This window comes from Corvus cornix, chromosome 3, assembly GCF_000738735.6.
Source record: "Corvus cornix cornix isolate S_Up_H32 chromosome 3, ASM73873v5, whole genome shotgun sequence".
Lineage (NCBI taxonomy): Eukaryota > Metazoa > Chordata > Aves > Passeriformes > Corvidae > Corvus > Corvus cornix.
In genome coordinates, this window is record NC_047056.1 from 60,424,429 (window position 1) to 60,440,707 (window position 16,279).

The 16,279-nt window shown below is 38.6% G+C and overlaps 1 protein-coding gene across 2 annotated transcripts in view; it reads right to left on the reverse strand.

Annotated features, from left to right (window-relative positions):
* The window catches only part of LAMA2 (laminin subunit alpha 2), a 345,535-nt gene that overhangs the window by 134,339 nt on the left and 194,917 nt on the right, over nt 1–16,279 (reverse strand). For both annotated transcript variants that reach the window (XM_039568097.1, XM_039568096.1), the window contains exons 17-18: nt 9,106–9,233; nt 3,685–3,771 (exon numbers count right to left, since the gene is read on the reverse strand). In XM_039568097.1, the coding sequence (XP_039424031.1) occupies nt 3,685–3,771; nt 9,106–9,233 (215 nt within the window). The remainder of the gene's footprint in view (nt 1–3,684; nt 3,772–9,105; nt 9,234–16,279) is intronic.

Genomic DNA, 16,279 nt, shown 5'->3' on the forward strand with positions numbered 1-16,279 from the left:
AGGTTCAAAGCACTATGTGTTTGGCAAGGTTTAGATTAAAAAACACCAATAAGTATGTGGCATGGAAAATTACTTTTATGCATTACAAAAAACACATGTATAAATAAATGACTGCTAACTACAGCATAACACCTCTGAGATTAAAAAATAAACAAAAATAGGAGTAAAAAGCAGTGATAAAAAAGATTGTGTCCGTATTTTCTACTCTCAAATGCAGGTGCCTGTGACTGACATCGGTTTTATATAGTATAAATGGAGCCAAATACAAGGCTACTACTTAAATATATGTGTATGAATGTCTACAGGGCCTGGTCAGTATGGAGTTAATATTCCTCACAGCAGTCTGCATGGTGCTTTGTATATATACATATATGCACAGAAACACAGGCCTGTTTTATACATTTCTTTATATTTACTGGAAAAAAGAGCCCTTGAGACAGAGCTAGTTAAGCCTGCAAATCCAAACACTTTAAAGTCTGGAAATACTATTTTTGCGGAGTCTTTGAAATTTATGTGCCTTCAACCTGTGCACAGAATCAGACAAAAGCCCTGTGGAGAAATGGCTTGTGAGCACTCAGTGAGGTATCTTAACTCAGGTGCACAGCACAGATGCTACTGTTGTGTGACCAACTATAAATCTTGCATTTTCTAATGTCAGAATGCCTACCTTTGCAAGCTGCAAAAAATCCTGCGTAACACATTTGTTGTATCAAATCTCCTGAAATGTTTGACCCTTTTCCCATCAGTACTGCAACACAGACTTGCTGCTCTGGCACTAGTGGAAGAATTTTATTTGCTACAGTGAGCAGCAGTTTGAAGCCACGGTACTCATGAGAGTCTGTGGCTGGTGGCACTCTGTGCTAGACTTGAAGAGTGGGGGAGGTGGGGGGAAGAAAGGACATGGGTCAGCTCACCCTTCTCCTCACACATGAGGGACACTGACCCTCCTTGCAGGAGGAAAAGGTCACTGGAACCATGTACATAAATCATGGAGTGCTACAGGAAAAGCCAGACTCACATATTTTGTTTCTTTTCCCTTGCAAGACTGTATGAGGAAAATGTATGTCATCATCCTATAAATGTGCTGGGCTAAAATGACAACCTTTTGTCATTCTCATACATCCTTTCTATGAAGTTAAAAGAATGTCCATCCTTCCTCATATGCCTTCAGAAAAGTGAGCAGTGAGCAAAGGAAAAAACATCTAATTTGTTTGGGAAAAACATAAAATGGGAAAGCTGGGCTCTCTATACAATTATAGATCTGTGATAACTCCCAACACGGTTTATATATGCAATTATTTTGATGGTGTTATGAGCTGGACTCCTCAGAATATTAAGCAATTATGGCACCATCTTCCTGAGAGTTCCAGTGAGAGAAGTAGCAATTTTTTTTGACGTTTTACAAATCAGACATATATATGTATCTCCCTAGGGGACAGAGGATATATTTTAAGTCCAAATAAGTACAGTGCTGTGCACCCTCACTTCATGATACTTAGTATGTCATGATAATTTAGCATTGTTCAGCTAATGAATCATGTGGCTCAGATCACTTGTCACTGTGTAGTTGCTAAAATGAAAGAGAATTTCATGTAAACTCTCTCGGCAATTATACAACCACTACTAATAGCAAAAGGCAACATGCTTTCTCCTGATCATTATTATTGACAGCTGCAGACATTTCAGAACAACCTGTTACAATTAAAAGCAAATAGTTCTGTGAGCTTTGGAATTAATAGCCTAATTTCCAATGGATTTATATCTCATGGTTACAAGGCTAAGGGCTGATTATTTGCTGCAGGATGTTGCTATTCAGCAGGGAGTAATCCCTCAGGCTACAACAGTACTTTTTCCTTGCCCTGTGAAAGTTTTCTTACGGGCAGAACATTTAGTAACCTCTCTTGTTCTATCTGTTTAATCAGGTGTGAGTTCACACAGTATTCTCCCCCTTAGCTATGACATGTCCTGATTTATTAACCTCTATTCAGCCACTCCTTTTCATAAAACCTTCAGGAACAATTATCTTTGAGACCTCCTACCTTCTGCCAAATTCGGTTGAAATTGACCTATAAGTGCAGATGACTTAGCAGGCAGCCAGAGAGGCATGCACAAAAAGATCACAGTAGCCTCATTTCCTTAGGAGATCAGGCTAAAATTCAATTCAGCCATTTATTCAGACTCTGTCCTACTGCATCTACAGCCTGTGCTCCACTCAGAAACAGCACTTGTTGCTAATGGAAGCTGTCAATGACCCTGCATTGACAAACTGCCACCAAAGTGCTCTTGATGTGATTTATTCCTGCCGTCATTAACTTCACAGCCCGCTAGCTGAAAGAAGGTGATGACTTCCCAGACAGACAGGAAAAGACAGGCAGAAATAGCAGCAGCAGGAGCAGACTCAGTGATGATGGGTGGAAACAGGTGATAGCCTGCACTCTCACTTCAGGACAGATATAGCACAACAGAGGATTTAAAAGGAAGTAGTTGTAAATTGGAAAGATGGGAATATAGGGAGATCCACAGAGTGTTGTCAGGTTTCTACTTTTCTGGTTGTCTCTTACTCTTGGTTTATTCCTAATTCTCCTCATCCCAGCCTGAATATTTTACATCTTCATTCAGAAGCCTTACCTTTTTTTATGGTTTGCCTTGAAAAATCTGTCAAGCAGCTCATGGAAGTACCAAACGGCAAAAGCCTACTAGGAAACAGAAGGGCCATGTTTTCATGACCCTTAACTGTCTAGCCAGGTGTTACACAGTTATCTGGCTTCTCCGGCCCCTATTAAAAAGGTGTCATTGGCAGGGTCACAGGGGACTGAGATCATGGAGACAAAGCCAATACTGATTCATCATGACCTCTGAACAACTAGCAGCGGTCCCCTGGCACACTAACTGCTCTTGAAATCTGTTCCAGCCATGTGAAATCCCAAGGGACTAAAGGCATGCAGACATAGTGGTGATATCCCTTGCCTATGTGGTCTTACCTCCTGTGGAAGGGGGTTCCTGGGAGCTTAGCACTAGCACTCACACTTGCTCTCTGTTTCATTAAAATTCTCCACTTGATCCTTTCAGCATAGTGCCTTTGTAAAGCTAGCAATAAGTGTAGGAAATATATATTGAACTTTTCTATGTATTTGGTAAAGAAGAATTATCTTCTTTTGTCATTAAAGCCTAGCTTGTTCTACTCGCTAAATAAAGACTGCAACAGCAAATGAGAAGCAACAAAAATGTAAAATACTACTTTAAAAAATAATTAAAATCTATAAATAACTTATTAGAAGAGCTGTATTTTCACTGCATATTAAGTTCTCTAAGTGAAGCATCAGTATTTACTGCATATTTGAATCACTATGCTCTAAACATTCAAATGACAAAGGAGACAAAAGGTTTATAAAAATCTCAGAAGAGTGACAGAAAAGCTAGGTGAAACTTTTTTAACAAAGACTCTAACTTATCAGCAAATGTTTCTTGGAAACCTTACATTTTACCATAAAACAATAAAACAAGCAAAAGAAAAATACAAATTCATGGATCCAATATCAGAGGAAAATGCACAGGAATTTTTTCAGTGAGTTTCAGACCAGGAATGGGGATGAGAAGGGGAGGTAATAAAAAGGTAGAACAGTTCCATGTGATCAATACTTTTGTTTCAGGTCTCATATGACTAAAAGCATGGTACCTGCTCACCTTTCACAGCGTGGTCCCACGTAGCCAGCTGGGCACTCATCGCATATTAATCCACGATGTTGGTCAAAATGACATGTTGGGCTGAAGCTGTATTGTTGATATAGAGAAAGAAGAGGGACAAGGAAGGAACATAAAGAAAAGATAGTTAGGAGCATAGCTCTCTTCCCACTTCAGAGATTGTTAATTAGCAAAACAGTGCCCAGGAAAAGTGATTCTGGTCTACGACATGGGGCTTAAGTTCGACTCCAGCAAACTGAATTTGGAATGACTCTGCTATTTCTGCCACACTGAATATAGAGCAGTGGATGGCAGCATCCCAATAGCCTGTTATTACGGGACTTGAGCCTGCCAGCGAGTGGTCTGGATACCATTAAAAAGGCAGGAATGTACAGCTGTTTGTTTGTGCCCCCGAGGGCCTGGCAAAACAGTCTGTGCCATAATGTGGCCCCTATATAAATCTTTCTGAAGGACAACCGATTAAAAGCTCAGCTAACTTTGTGTATAGTCAGCTGTGAAAGGAGTGCAGTGAACAAGAAAGGGGAGGGGCAAAATGGGAAATATCTGGTACAGCTTTCCAGAGAGTGTATTTGAGTTTAATCAAGTGCCAATGACCTCAAGCAACAGGCCACACAGGCACGTTGAAGTTTAAGAATAGTTTGCAGACCAGAAAGCTTTACCTCTTTGCTATGCTCTAATTATTTTGGGCTGGTTCAGGGTTTTTTTATCTTTTTTTATAAATAAGGATACATTAGCCATTTGCAAGCTCCACCTCTCAATGCCCGTGTTTAACTCCGAACTGTGCTCCTTCACTGTTAGCATTTTGCTTTCCATAATCTCTCTCCCTTAACACACTTTTCTGAAGAAATGTCCTGACACAATAAAAGATACTACACAGAAGTAGAGGCAATCTGTTCTTTTGTAATTCTGTAATGATTACTAGAGACAGAGACATATGAGCATCTTTATAAAGCCTCATCCAAATAATGGTAATCAATTCTGGTCAACCAAATAGAAAAATAGAAAAAGGAAAAAAAAGAAGAAATTAAAAGAATGTGAGTAGGTGCACAGTGGGGTAAGTATTTAAAGGGGGAAAACAAAGCACCTATCTGAAAAAAGATACTAAATTATCCTTTGTAACCTAGGAAAAGAGAATTTCAGAAGCAATAGAATTGCTCCAACAAAGACATCAGAAGGAAGGTATATTCAAGGTAAGAGTTCATGCTACAGTAATAACAAATAGACATAATCCAATCTTGGATATTGTCCTGGGTTGCAGTGTATTCTATTACCATCCCCATCAGCTGTTGAAATCAGGTGGGGCAGTGTTTCCTTGCCTCCTCCCCCCAGACTATCTTTCTGTTAATGGCCCATCATTGTCCTGCCGCCTGACTCAGAGATAACTCCCTCCGGACTATCTTCTGTTAATGAGCCTAATCAACACTTTGCCTCATGACTCATTACCCCATTGTGAGATGCTCCACCCAGAGGGAGGAACCAAGCATCCCATCGTGGATATAATCTGAGGCTGAACACCAGAGACATGGGCTTCCCACTGGATTTCCAGAGGACAGGAGCTACACAGCCACTACTGGACTTCCTGAGGAAGAGCAGACCCTTTTACTACAGGATCACTGCTTCAGAGGACTGCAGCCACCATTCTACCAGACTGCTACCACCACCCTGCCTAACAGGGTGTCCGGTTGTACCTTGACTCTGTCAGTTTGACAGTGTTTTCTTTTACCTTTTTTTCCCCTTTTCTTTAATTTCCATTAAATTGTTATTCTGACTTGGTGCCTCCCACTGGTTTGTTTTCAAACTAGTACAGATATATTAAAGCAGGATATAGTATGACAGTTTCTGGAAAGTAATAGGCCCAGGGAGGACAGAAAAGCTTAATTAGCATCACTTAATGTGATTAGCTGCTGGTGACTAGACCTCACATCTCAGGAGTCATCCACCCTGTGATCTGTCCTCAGTTATTCTTTTTTCTGTGCTATCCCACAAATATAAGAGATCAGTAAGAAAAATGTGCGAAGGTCAGGTCCAATAAAAATAGACAGGTGTTGGGATTTTTCTCTTTCCCATAAGGATTGCGTTTGTGTCATTTTGCAATGTCATTTACTTAATAATAGATTCACAAATGGATGAAGAGTTGGAGAAACAATAATTGTTCATTCTATTCTTTAATAGCAATGAAAGCACACATTATCATTGAATATAATCAGCAGCACCTGACTTAGTTCAAGTAAGTTCCTGCTTGTCAGTCCCAACCTCACTCTTTCCAAGAGCTTCATGGGAAACTCTGTAGAGATGCTATCACAGCTCATTATAACATTGTACAAAACTGACTGTACCAAGGTTCCACCAAGAGCTCCCAATTTAACTGCATAAATTTAAAATATAATAATGATAATAATTATAAGGATGATAATGATGATAATAATAATGATAATGTACTTATTATTACTAAGCAATAATGATGAATAGCAGAATTTCCATGTTTTAAGGGTTGTGCTTAGACCTTCCTTCCTTGATTCTTTCTCTGACTTAACAGTTTGACCATATTTCAACACTAAACATTAATATATTGAGAAATTCCCATTGGATGCTGTAAAGGAAATAATGATAGCCAGCTGAGAAAAGAGGAGTTTATCTTCCTGATTACTGAGAATCTCATTACTCTCTAGTGCTAAATACTAATGAACTGTGAGTATTGATTTGTCAAAACAAGCTTCAAAAAACTGTAGTCCCCCTCTTGATTTATCATCACTCTTTACAGTTTTCATACATGGTAACAACACTAATACCAGTCAGGACACAGGGTAAGTATGAATACACAGGATGGGTATGTATGGGATAAGTCTATGCTGGGAGACAGGGATTCCTAAACGCTTCCTAGTATGTTATAGGAAACATCTCCTGAGAATATGTTTGTGATTTAATTCTCCAAGAAAATACTAAAATTCTGAGACCAAACCAAATTCTTAGTTCACCTGCTATGAGATTACTCCTGACCTTCCCAGGCTGAGTGAGAGATCTATCTCCCATTTCCAGTGATAAAGCATTCCTGTCAGAGCCTTCATTACCCATAATAAATTTATGGCAACGTCAAGAGAAGAGCAATAATTATTCCAAACATCTATATTTGTTAGAAATTATGGAAAAATACCCAAACAGTTCCTTTGAAACTGCTTGAGTTTTAAATGTTAGAATGTTAGAACAGTTTCTACAAGTGGTACGTTAACAAGAAGACATCGGACAAAGAAGTCAAGCGTTCATTGCATAGACCATTTATAACATGGGTATCGATCTCATCTGCATCACACAAGCACATATATGGAGATACATGCAAAAAGAAGAGACTACAACCCAGGATGTAGAAAACAAGCTTAGACAACTTAATTTTAGTTTCCTGATTTGGCCAAGTGCTCTTTTCTGACATATGGCAAGCCATTTATGACTCGTGCTTCAGAAAGCACATGATTGGCTTCAGTGACCGCATATGGAAACTCCTGCCATTAGGAAACAAGAAAGGGAATTAGCAGCAGCTAAATCCACTGAAGTCAACTAAAGAACAACACAATCACCACATCATTTCTACAATGGTCAGAACAGCTCTCCACTTTATGTGGCATTGCAAAGAAAAAGAGCCAAGTGCTGTGAGAACAGTGAAGGGAGCCACTGTAAACATTATAAAGAAATGAGACACTGTTATAAAATACAAAACCTATTTTTTAATAGAAACACATCTCACAGGCTCATTACATGGACAATATTCTCTATGCAGCAGGAACTAAGTATTAAGCTTAGAAACCTAAATGTCCTGTCATGTAATGTAAGGAATTAAATACTTTAGGAATTAAAATCTATACACAGCTATTTATAATAATTTGTACATGCAATTAGTCACTCGCTCAGTTACTCAGAAAGAACATGACACACTACATCTGTACAGTGACATGAACTTGGTAGAAGTTTATTTTTCACATGAAGGAATCTGAATTGTTTGCAAATATTATCCCTAGCATAAAAAAAATCACTAGCAGCTAAGTAAGAAAGCAAAAGAAGTACTTTAACAGCATACAGGTAACATATAAAATCTTTAAAATCTCTTTTTTCCTCATAAACAAATTTAGTAATTGGTCTAGAACTGTCACGTCATGAGAGCTTGACCCTTACAACGCGTTCTGCAAAGCTAAACTTTGACTCACACAGTTTCACAGTTCAAAGAACATTTATATTGTGTATTTGTTCTATACCTGTATTTTTCAAAAAAATTAAATATTAAAAAGGGGACTGCTAACTTCAGAAAAGGAAATTAAAGTGCCCAGAACTATGATGACTACATAATGGAGGTCTCCAGGCATTTTGCCAATCATAACCTAAATTCAATCTATTTGACTTGGATTGTTGCAGATCTACGCAAGACTGAAATGTGATAGTGTTTTCCCTTCTTTGTCAGCACAGTGTTCCCAAAGAAAAGAAAGATAATTATGGATGCAAGGAAATACCAAGTAATGAGAATGTCAGAAGAACCATGCCTGAACAGCAGATATAATAAACCCATATATATATCTAATAAAACCAACTGAAGAGCTGTGTTAACAGGAAGGTAGGTTCCCATTCTACAGTCCCCTGGAACTTCTGCTCATAAGTGTTTAGACTATTCCTGCTCTGATCAGTGCAATTTTAATAGGATGCAATACCATAGACGAGATTCAGAACAGTTTTATCCAGGTACATCATGTAAAATGCTTTTGGTACTATTATTTTCCAGGTACTGCCTGTGGCAAAACCAACGAAAAAATGTTCATGCCACTTGGTCTATTAAGTTAAGTGATGGAGTAGCATAGACAAGCTTTTGTAATGAAGGAAACTTCGGTTCTTAGATCAGAATTTTGAATAACTTTTCACTTGTATTTTTATTTAATAAAATAAATTAACAGTATTTTTTCTGAGATATGCTGACAAAATATTTTCACTGCAAGATCTAAGGATGAATTTAAATTCCAAACAAATCACAGAATGTAGACTGAAAGAAAAGGAAAAGTAAAAGCAGAAAAAGCCCACAGAAAAAGCAGAAAAAGTCAAATTGGAAATTCAGCTTTAAATTCAGTTTTAAAACTAGAAACTACTACTCTTAAGGAGGACAGAAAAGCAAATGCTAGTTATTAATTTGAAAAGCATTCATCCATATTCTGTGTTGTTTTTTCTAGCTTAGTGTCATCCAGATTTTGTCTTCATTTGCCTGTCAGTGGAATTAAGCACTCTGCCCAATTGTAAAAATAAAAGTTTATATTGCAGAATATATCATTTGATTGGAAGAAAAAAAATCTCCAGCATACTTGTAAAAATATAAATTAAGAAATTATGCAATTTACTAAGCAAAAAAGTGGAATATGTAATAAATATACAACTTACTTGTTAGAAGGTATATTTAGGGGGCAAGCACACAACTGACAGTCTTCAGCTGTCCCTTTAGTTGCATCACCATAGAAGCCAGGCAGGCATCTATCACAGTATGAACCACCCGTGTTGTGTCTGCAGTCCTAAACAGAAGATTTAAAGTACAAATTGACAATTAGACAATTTGCATATGGAAAAAGGTTTGCAACATTTATTCTTATTTTCTGCTGCTTGTTGAGAAACAGTTCTACAGGTTAGCAGTCACAATCACTGCTTCATATGCTCTTGTGGGTAACTTTTTTTTAATGTAAAACAAAAAGAATATTTAACAGAAAACCTTTAAATTTACCCCACACAACAGTTGTATTATTGTTTTAGCTTGCTTAAAGAAAACCAACTTTCAAAGCATTTGCAGTTTAGCATTGCAGTCTTGCAACAGGCGTATTTTGTGACAAACTGTTTTTAGATGTTGATTCCAAAACTACAGCCCAGACTATATAATTTATAAAAATGAATTATTACATTTGACATGTAAGTGCATTAGTTCATTTCACAAGGTATGTGGCTAGCAGTATTTGTAAACAGTATCAAAGCCTGAATTAATTAATGCTTATTTGCTAGAATAGAATCTTGCCTCTATTTCGAGAGCAGAAGCAAGGACAAGTATACTGTGTATAGGGTGCTTTCCAACAGTTTGTGTTCATTCGTGTGACTGCATAATAGGAGAAAAATTAAACTGAGCATATGAAACATGGAGTATAAAAATGGCAGTACTAGATTTGAATTTCTGTATATAGCTTTTGGCTGATCTCAAATTAAACAATCTTTTAGCAGAATGGAAATTGGTCGTGTGAGAAAAGGCTTCCCATGATGACTTGTAAGAACCAAGTTTTAAAGAGTAATTACCCTTCCTATTCTTCTTCCCTCTCACCATATAGGACTTAGAAATTCTAAATAATTTCACAGAATCCATAATAGATTCAGAAAATTACTTTTCTGCCTTAATCTGTTTCCTTTCTTCCCCCCACATTATTAGCATACCACACTATTCCTTTCACTTCTATTTACCACAAGATACCCAAGTGTAGCCCTTTCACAATGAAAAAACAGAGAAAGTAGCAGGAATGATTTTGGACTTTGAATGCCATATTGATGTGCTTGGGATGGACTGAAAAAAGGATTGGAAAAGAATATATCAACTTCAAAAGGCCAAAATGAAAGCCATGAGAGAGATTTTTGTTAATGGGGTATGTTCTGCTGTGTTTTAGATAATGGGCCAGATCAAATCTAGAATGTTTCATCCAAGCTGCAGCTTAAGAACTCTGGAGGTTTGTTTTTGTTTATTTTGTTGGTTTGGGTTTTTTTAATTGTGGGAACTTTCAAACTTATGATTTAATTGAAATTTTTTTTTGAGAACACTTTAGCATTGTGTTATCATTTTAGTAAGCCACACATATGGTACTGATTGCTATTTAACAGCCTTACTGTCTGGAAGACGTAATTTATCCTCAATAAGGAAAGAGTGATTCCTTCTTCACAGCTTTCCAGGATTGCAATAATTTGTACAACGCTTTTTTGCACTGTGCTCTGCAACTGGGCAGCTGAAAAAGCACAATACCCTTTATAGTCATGAGGGCATTAGAGTCCAAAGCATTTGCCTCCAGAAATGCTGTTTGTTGTTTTAGAGGGCGCATTCTTACTACTAGTGCATACTATCAGCACATATTTGAAATTAAAGCCTTAATCACAATACTATACTTTAACATAATTTGTAGATTGTGATCTAATGCCAACTTGTTGAAACACTTAATCAATTAAAATTATGGCTCTAGAACAGTCAGCTGGGTTAAAATTGACTTCCATAAGTTAATTAATCCATTTGATTGATATTTCAAGTGCTGACATTCAAAAATAATCTACCAACCACACAAAAAAAAGTAGCTGGGAACAATATGCTTTTAAAAGAAGATGTGAAAAAAAAAATTAAATGTTTCAAAAGAAAAATCCTTTGCAATTCAACTTTTTTAAGACATTATGTCAAATTATTTGTACTTTTTCTGAAAAATAATGGATTCTTCTTTTGTGATAAGTTTAGCTTTAAATATCCTCAGACATATCTTAATGTTTTTGAAGAATATGAACAGTTTCTATGTCAAGGGTGTTATTAAAGTGAGAGAAGCTAATACACTACTTTAAAGCTTCACATCTCTTGCTGAGTGGTATTTGCAGGTTCTGCTTTTTTTTAAAGTAAAACACCTGAAACCTTCCATTTTGTAGGAAAACATTTCTTGTTACAAAGACCTGACCACCTTCACTTTGATGAAGTATTTTCTGGCACTTTAACGTCAGTCATTTCCATGTACTATGTCTAATCCTACTCAATCCAGACCTCTGTGTTTACTTCCTCACAATCACAGAATGATGGAATATCCATAGCTGGTAGGATCATCAAGTCCAACTCCTGTTCCTGTGCAGGACTCCCCAAGAGTCACACCACGTGCCTGAGAGCATTGTCCAAACACCTCTTGAGGTCTGTCAGGCTTGGCGCTGTGATCACTTCCCTGGGAAGCCTGTTCCATTGCTCAACCACCCTGTGGATGAAGAACATTTTTCTAATATCCAAGATAATCCTCCCCTGACACAACTTCAGGCCATTCCTTTGAGTCCTGTCATTGGTCACCACAGAGCAGAGATCAGTGGCTGCCTCTGCTCTTCCCCACATGAGGAAGTTGTAACTGCAATGAGGTCTCCCTCAGGTCTCCTCCAGGCTGAACAGACCAAGTGACTTCAGCCACTCATCATATGGCTTCAGCTCAAGGCCCTTCACCATCTTTGTAGTCATGCTTTGGACACTCTCTAATAGCTAAATGTCTCTTTTATGTTGTGGTACCAAAAACTGCACACAATATTCAAGGTGAGGCCGCCCCAGTGCAGAGCAGTGCAGGACAATCCCCTCCCTTGCCTGGCTGGCGATGCTTTGTCTGATGCACCCCAGGACATACTGGGCCCTCCTGGCTGCCAGGGCACTGCTGACTCAAGTTCAATGGGACCCCCAGGTCCCTTTCCATGGCACTGTTTTCCAGCCTCTCAATCCCCAGTCTGTACATACTTCCAAGGCTGCCCCATCCCAGGTGCAGAAATCCAGCACTTTTCTTTGTCAAGCTTCTTTTGGTTGGTGATAGATCAGCCCTCTAATTTGTCAAGGTCCCTCTGCAGGGCCTCTCTGCCCTCAAAGGAGTCAACAGCTTCACTCAATTCAGTAACACTGGCAAACTTACTTAGTATCCCTTTGAGTTCTGCTTATCAAGATGTTGAAGAGCACAAGACCAAGGATGGAGCCCTGTGGAACCCCACTAGTGACAGGTCCCCAGTCTGAAGTTCCCCCATTCACTACAACCCTCTGTGCCTCACCCATGAGCCAGTTGCTCACCCATCTCATGATGTGTTTATCCAGCTGAGTGCTGGACATTTTGTCCAGAAGTATCCTGTGAGAAGCAGTATGAAAAGATTTACTGAAATCCAGGAAGATTACATTAACTGGCTGCCCTTGATCACCTATGTGGATTACCTTTCCACAAAAGGAAATTAAATTTGATAAACTGGATTTTCCCCTCATGAAGCCATTCTGGCTGTGACTGATCATCCTTCAGGTATTTTTCAATACCTCCCAGAAAAATCTTCTCCATAATTTTGCCATACACTGAAGTGAGATTGACAGGCCTACAGTTTCCACGCCATCCTTCTCAACCTTTTTGAAAATTCAGATGTTAGCCAGCTTCCTCTCAACTAGGGCCTTTCCATGTTCCCAAGGCTGTTCAAAAATCATTGAGAGAGGGCTCAGGATGACATCAGCCAGCTCTTTGAGTATTCTTGGAAGAATCCCATCAGGTCCAATAGACTTACATGGATCCAGTAGACCCCACACTAATTCAGGGTACACTGGGAGTTTATCACGCTCACAGCCATGGTCCTTCAGCTCAAGGCATGGGGACCCTTTTAGCCCATCACCAGTGTCAGAGACAAAGGCAAAGAAAGAATTAAACGTCTCTGCCTTGCCTGTGTTCCTGTTTGTGAGGGGACCATCCTCATCCTGTAGTGGGCTGATGTTATTTCTGCACTGCCTTTTGCTATTAACCTATTTAAAAAACCTATTATTACTGGCCCCCATACTTCCATCCAGCTTCAACTCCAGTTGAGCTTTGACCACACAAATTTTCCCCCATGAGTGGCAAGCAGCATTTCTGTATTCCTCCCATATCACCTGACCTTGCTTCCACAGCATGCACCTTTTTTGCCTTATCTCCAAAATAAGATCCCTGCTCAGACAAGCTGGCCTTCTGTCTGTTTGAATTCTGACATTTTGGAATTGCCTGCTCTTATGCCCTTCGGAGGCAGTGCATAAAAAGTGACTAGTACTGATGGTTCCCAGCATGTTCAAAAGCAATGAATCAATATTTGAATTTAAAAACAAACAAAAAAGAGAACCCCACACATATAGGACCAAAATCTGAGCATACCTTCCACTGTGTATGTTAGAATTTATCTGAGAAATAATGATCTCATGTATCCTACACTTTTCTCCCTGAGCCAGTTTGGACCTTACAGGACAAAGAACAAGAATTATGTAGCATGTGTACATGACCTGATCTGCTGTTCTCTTCAGTGATACATCAAACTTCATGCTACTCTGCCACATTTACAGATCAGTACTTTAAGTACTGAAGTAGACAAGTCCTTCTAAAAATATTATCAACACTCATGAAAAATGTGTGCTTTCTTGATATCAATTGGCTGAATCTCAGTTTGACACTTGCCAAATGCACAACAATGGTTTTGAACATCATCCGGTTTGAGCAATGTCTAATTACTCTGAGATTATTTCCTTAAACATGTGTAAGCCTCTGATGTCTTAATTTCACGTTACAGGAAAACTGTACTGGTTTTTTTAATGTCATGAGACTGGGTATAAAATAGATCATTATCAACTTCTCTAACCTGCTCAGTATGTTATATCTGCTTTCTTTTTATTCCCATGGAAATATAGGTTGTTCCAACACATTGATCTAGTGGTTTGGTAAAATACATGCTTTCTTTCACAGATCCATAGACTTGTGGCCAGGAACAATTTTATGTCCAAATACTTATGTTTTCAAATTCCACCTATTGTATCTCACACTATTTTGAATGCATTAATTTTCTGGACATCTTTTACTTCTAAACATTAACGCTGTCTGGTTCATTAATTGTTGTCTTCCCTGATGGGGGAGACGTTCAGATTTTTGCCAGGAGAAAAAAGGAGGCAAATGGGACTTCATGCTTCTCAGTCTCCAGAGAGGTGTTTATTAATTCTTGTCTAAGGGGTACAAGCCACTGGCATGGCTTAGACATAGCACAGAGCAGAGAATGCAGCAAGAAGACAGCTTATCAAGATCTCACAGCCTGTTTACAGGTAAATTACCCAATGAAAGCTTAAAACACAAGATATTTTCACTTTTTTACCAATGTCCAACAAGTTCCTAAATCCTGTAGACAGGAACTGAGGAATTCTGTATCCAATCATCCCAAACCACTATTGCTGCAAAATATGGAGTTAGTGAAGAAGGAGAAAGAAGCTTTTAACTACAACTTATCCTCCATTTTGAGGTTTTCTACTTTTATCTATTTACTATGCAAATAGACCTAAAACCTCTAAATTTTCACCCTGTGATAATCTCACATAGTATTCTATCACCTAATTCACACCACTGTAGATTCAAATTCTTCCCAGAGGCTAGGCAAATTTTCCCATGGACAAAGGTCAAAACCAGTACTGTCTGGGGGGGTAAAACCTTTCAAAACAGGCAGAGAAATATTCTCTGCATTCTAGGTTCCCACATACACCTTTAAACTTCAGTTAGACAAGCTCTGTGTAATTAAAACAGTAGAATTTATTTTTGTCCAAAAGTTTGTGTATGACTCAGACCTTGCTCCCCACAAACTTCCTTGCTGATGTCCTGGTGTGCATTTTCCACTATTTCCTACTGAGCCAGCTTTCCTTTTTTGGAAGAAACCAAATGAACTTCTGTATGCCCAATATCAGGGAACCCTAAATTCACACTGAAAGCCACTCCTGCGTATGCAGCTGAGTGTATATGAATATGGAAAGAAACATTTAGAATAGAATGCTAGTGGTGAATCTAAAACCTTACACAGGGATTATGACAGAGTCCAAGATAGCACTTGTGGCATGCTGCTGCCTTCCTCAGGATACCTGTCACAGAGACAACCAGGGAAGCTGTTAAAGCCAGCTAAAGAGAGTAAGCCTGGGTGCCTATTTTAGTATATTCCTGAGCTGTCTAGACCAGACAATGGTATTCTGTCTTTGGATGCGTGAATAAGCTCTGTTAGCATTTTCAAACTACCGTAATGTCAAGATGACACAGACAATTCCCTTTCTTGGTGTTACAATACAAATGTAATCAGGATGTTGCAGAGGCTTTACGTATCTTCACTTGAGTGAGAGCCTGTACTGCAATTAGCTAGGACATATCATTTGGTTATGGTGTATTTGAAGATGAGTAAAGACATTTTGTCGTTCTTGTGATGAGCACTGTCTAAAGCACATGTCCACCACCACTGATACCAGCCTCATCCTACATGGGGTATGCTGTTTATACACAGAGGAATACAGTACGGAAAGAACGCCACTGGGGACTGCCCACTTAGGCAATTTGATCATATCTTTGGGGAGAAAGGTCTACTTTCTCTGGGCTTACTAATAGGAACATAGTATCCTGCAATGAATGAAACACCTTGAAATGTGCTTGCTTTTTACAAGGTTTAGGTTTAACCAATCTTCTAAAGCTACTGTGAATGTGTGTGTGTAATAGTACAAAAGAATATTTCTGAATGTTCGAAATTGCCCTATGTACCAAAGCAGTTATGTATATCACAGTGGTAATGAGAACGAGGTATCATGCAGCTCTGTATGGCTGCTGTGGGGATCAAAGGGCTTTGCAGGTTACTGCAAGATATACGTTGAAATGAGCTTTTTCAACAGGCCTGTGTCGAAGCAGATGATTTGAGCTTTTATCATGAGTCAAAAACACATTTCAGCTTCTTTTCAACTACATTTCAAAGCTAAGAAAGAGCAAAAAGAAGTATCATATCAGTAAATTAGGTGCCTAAATTGTCTGTTGTATTACTGAAA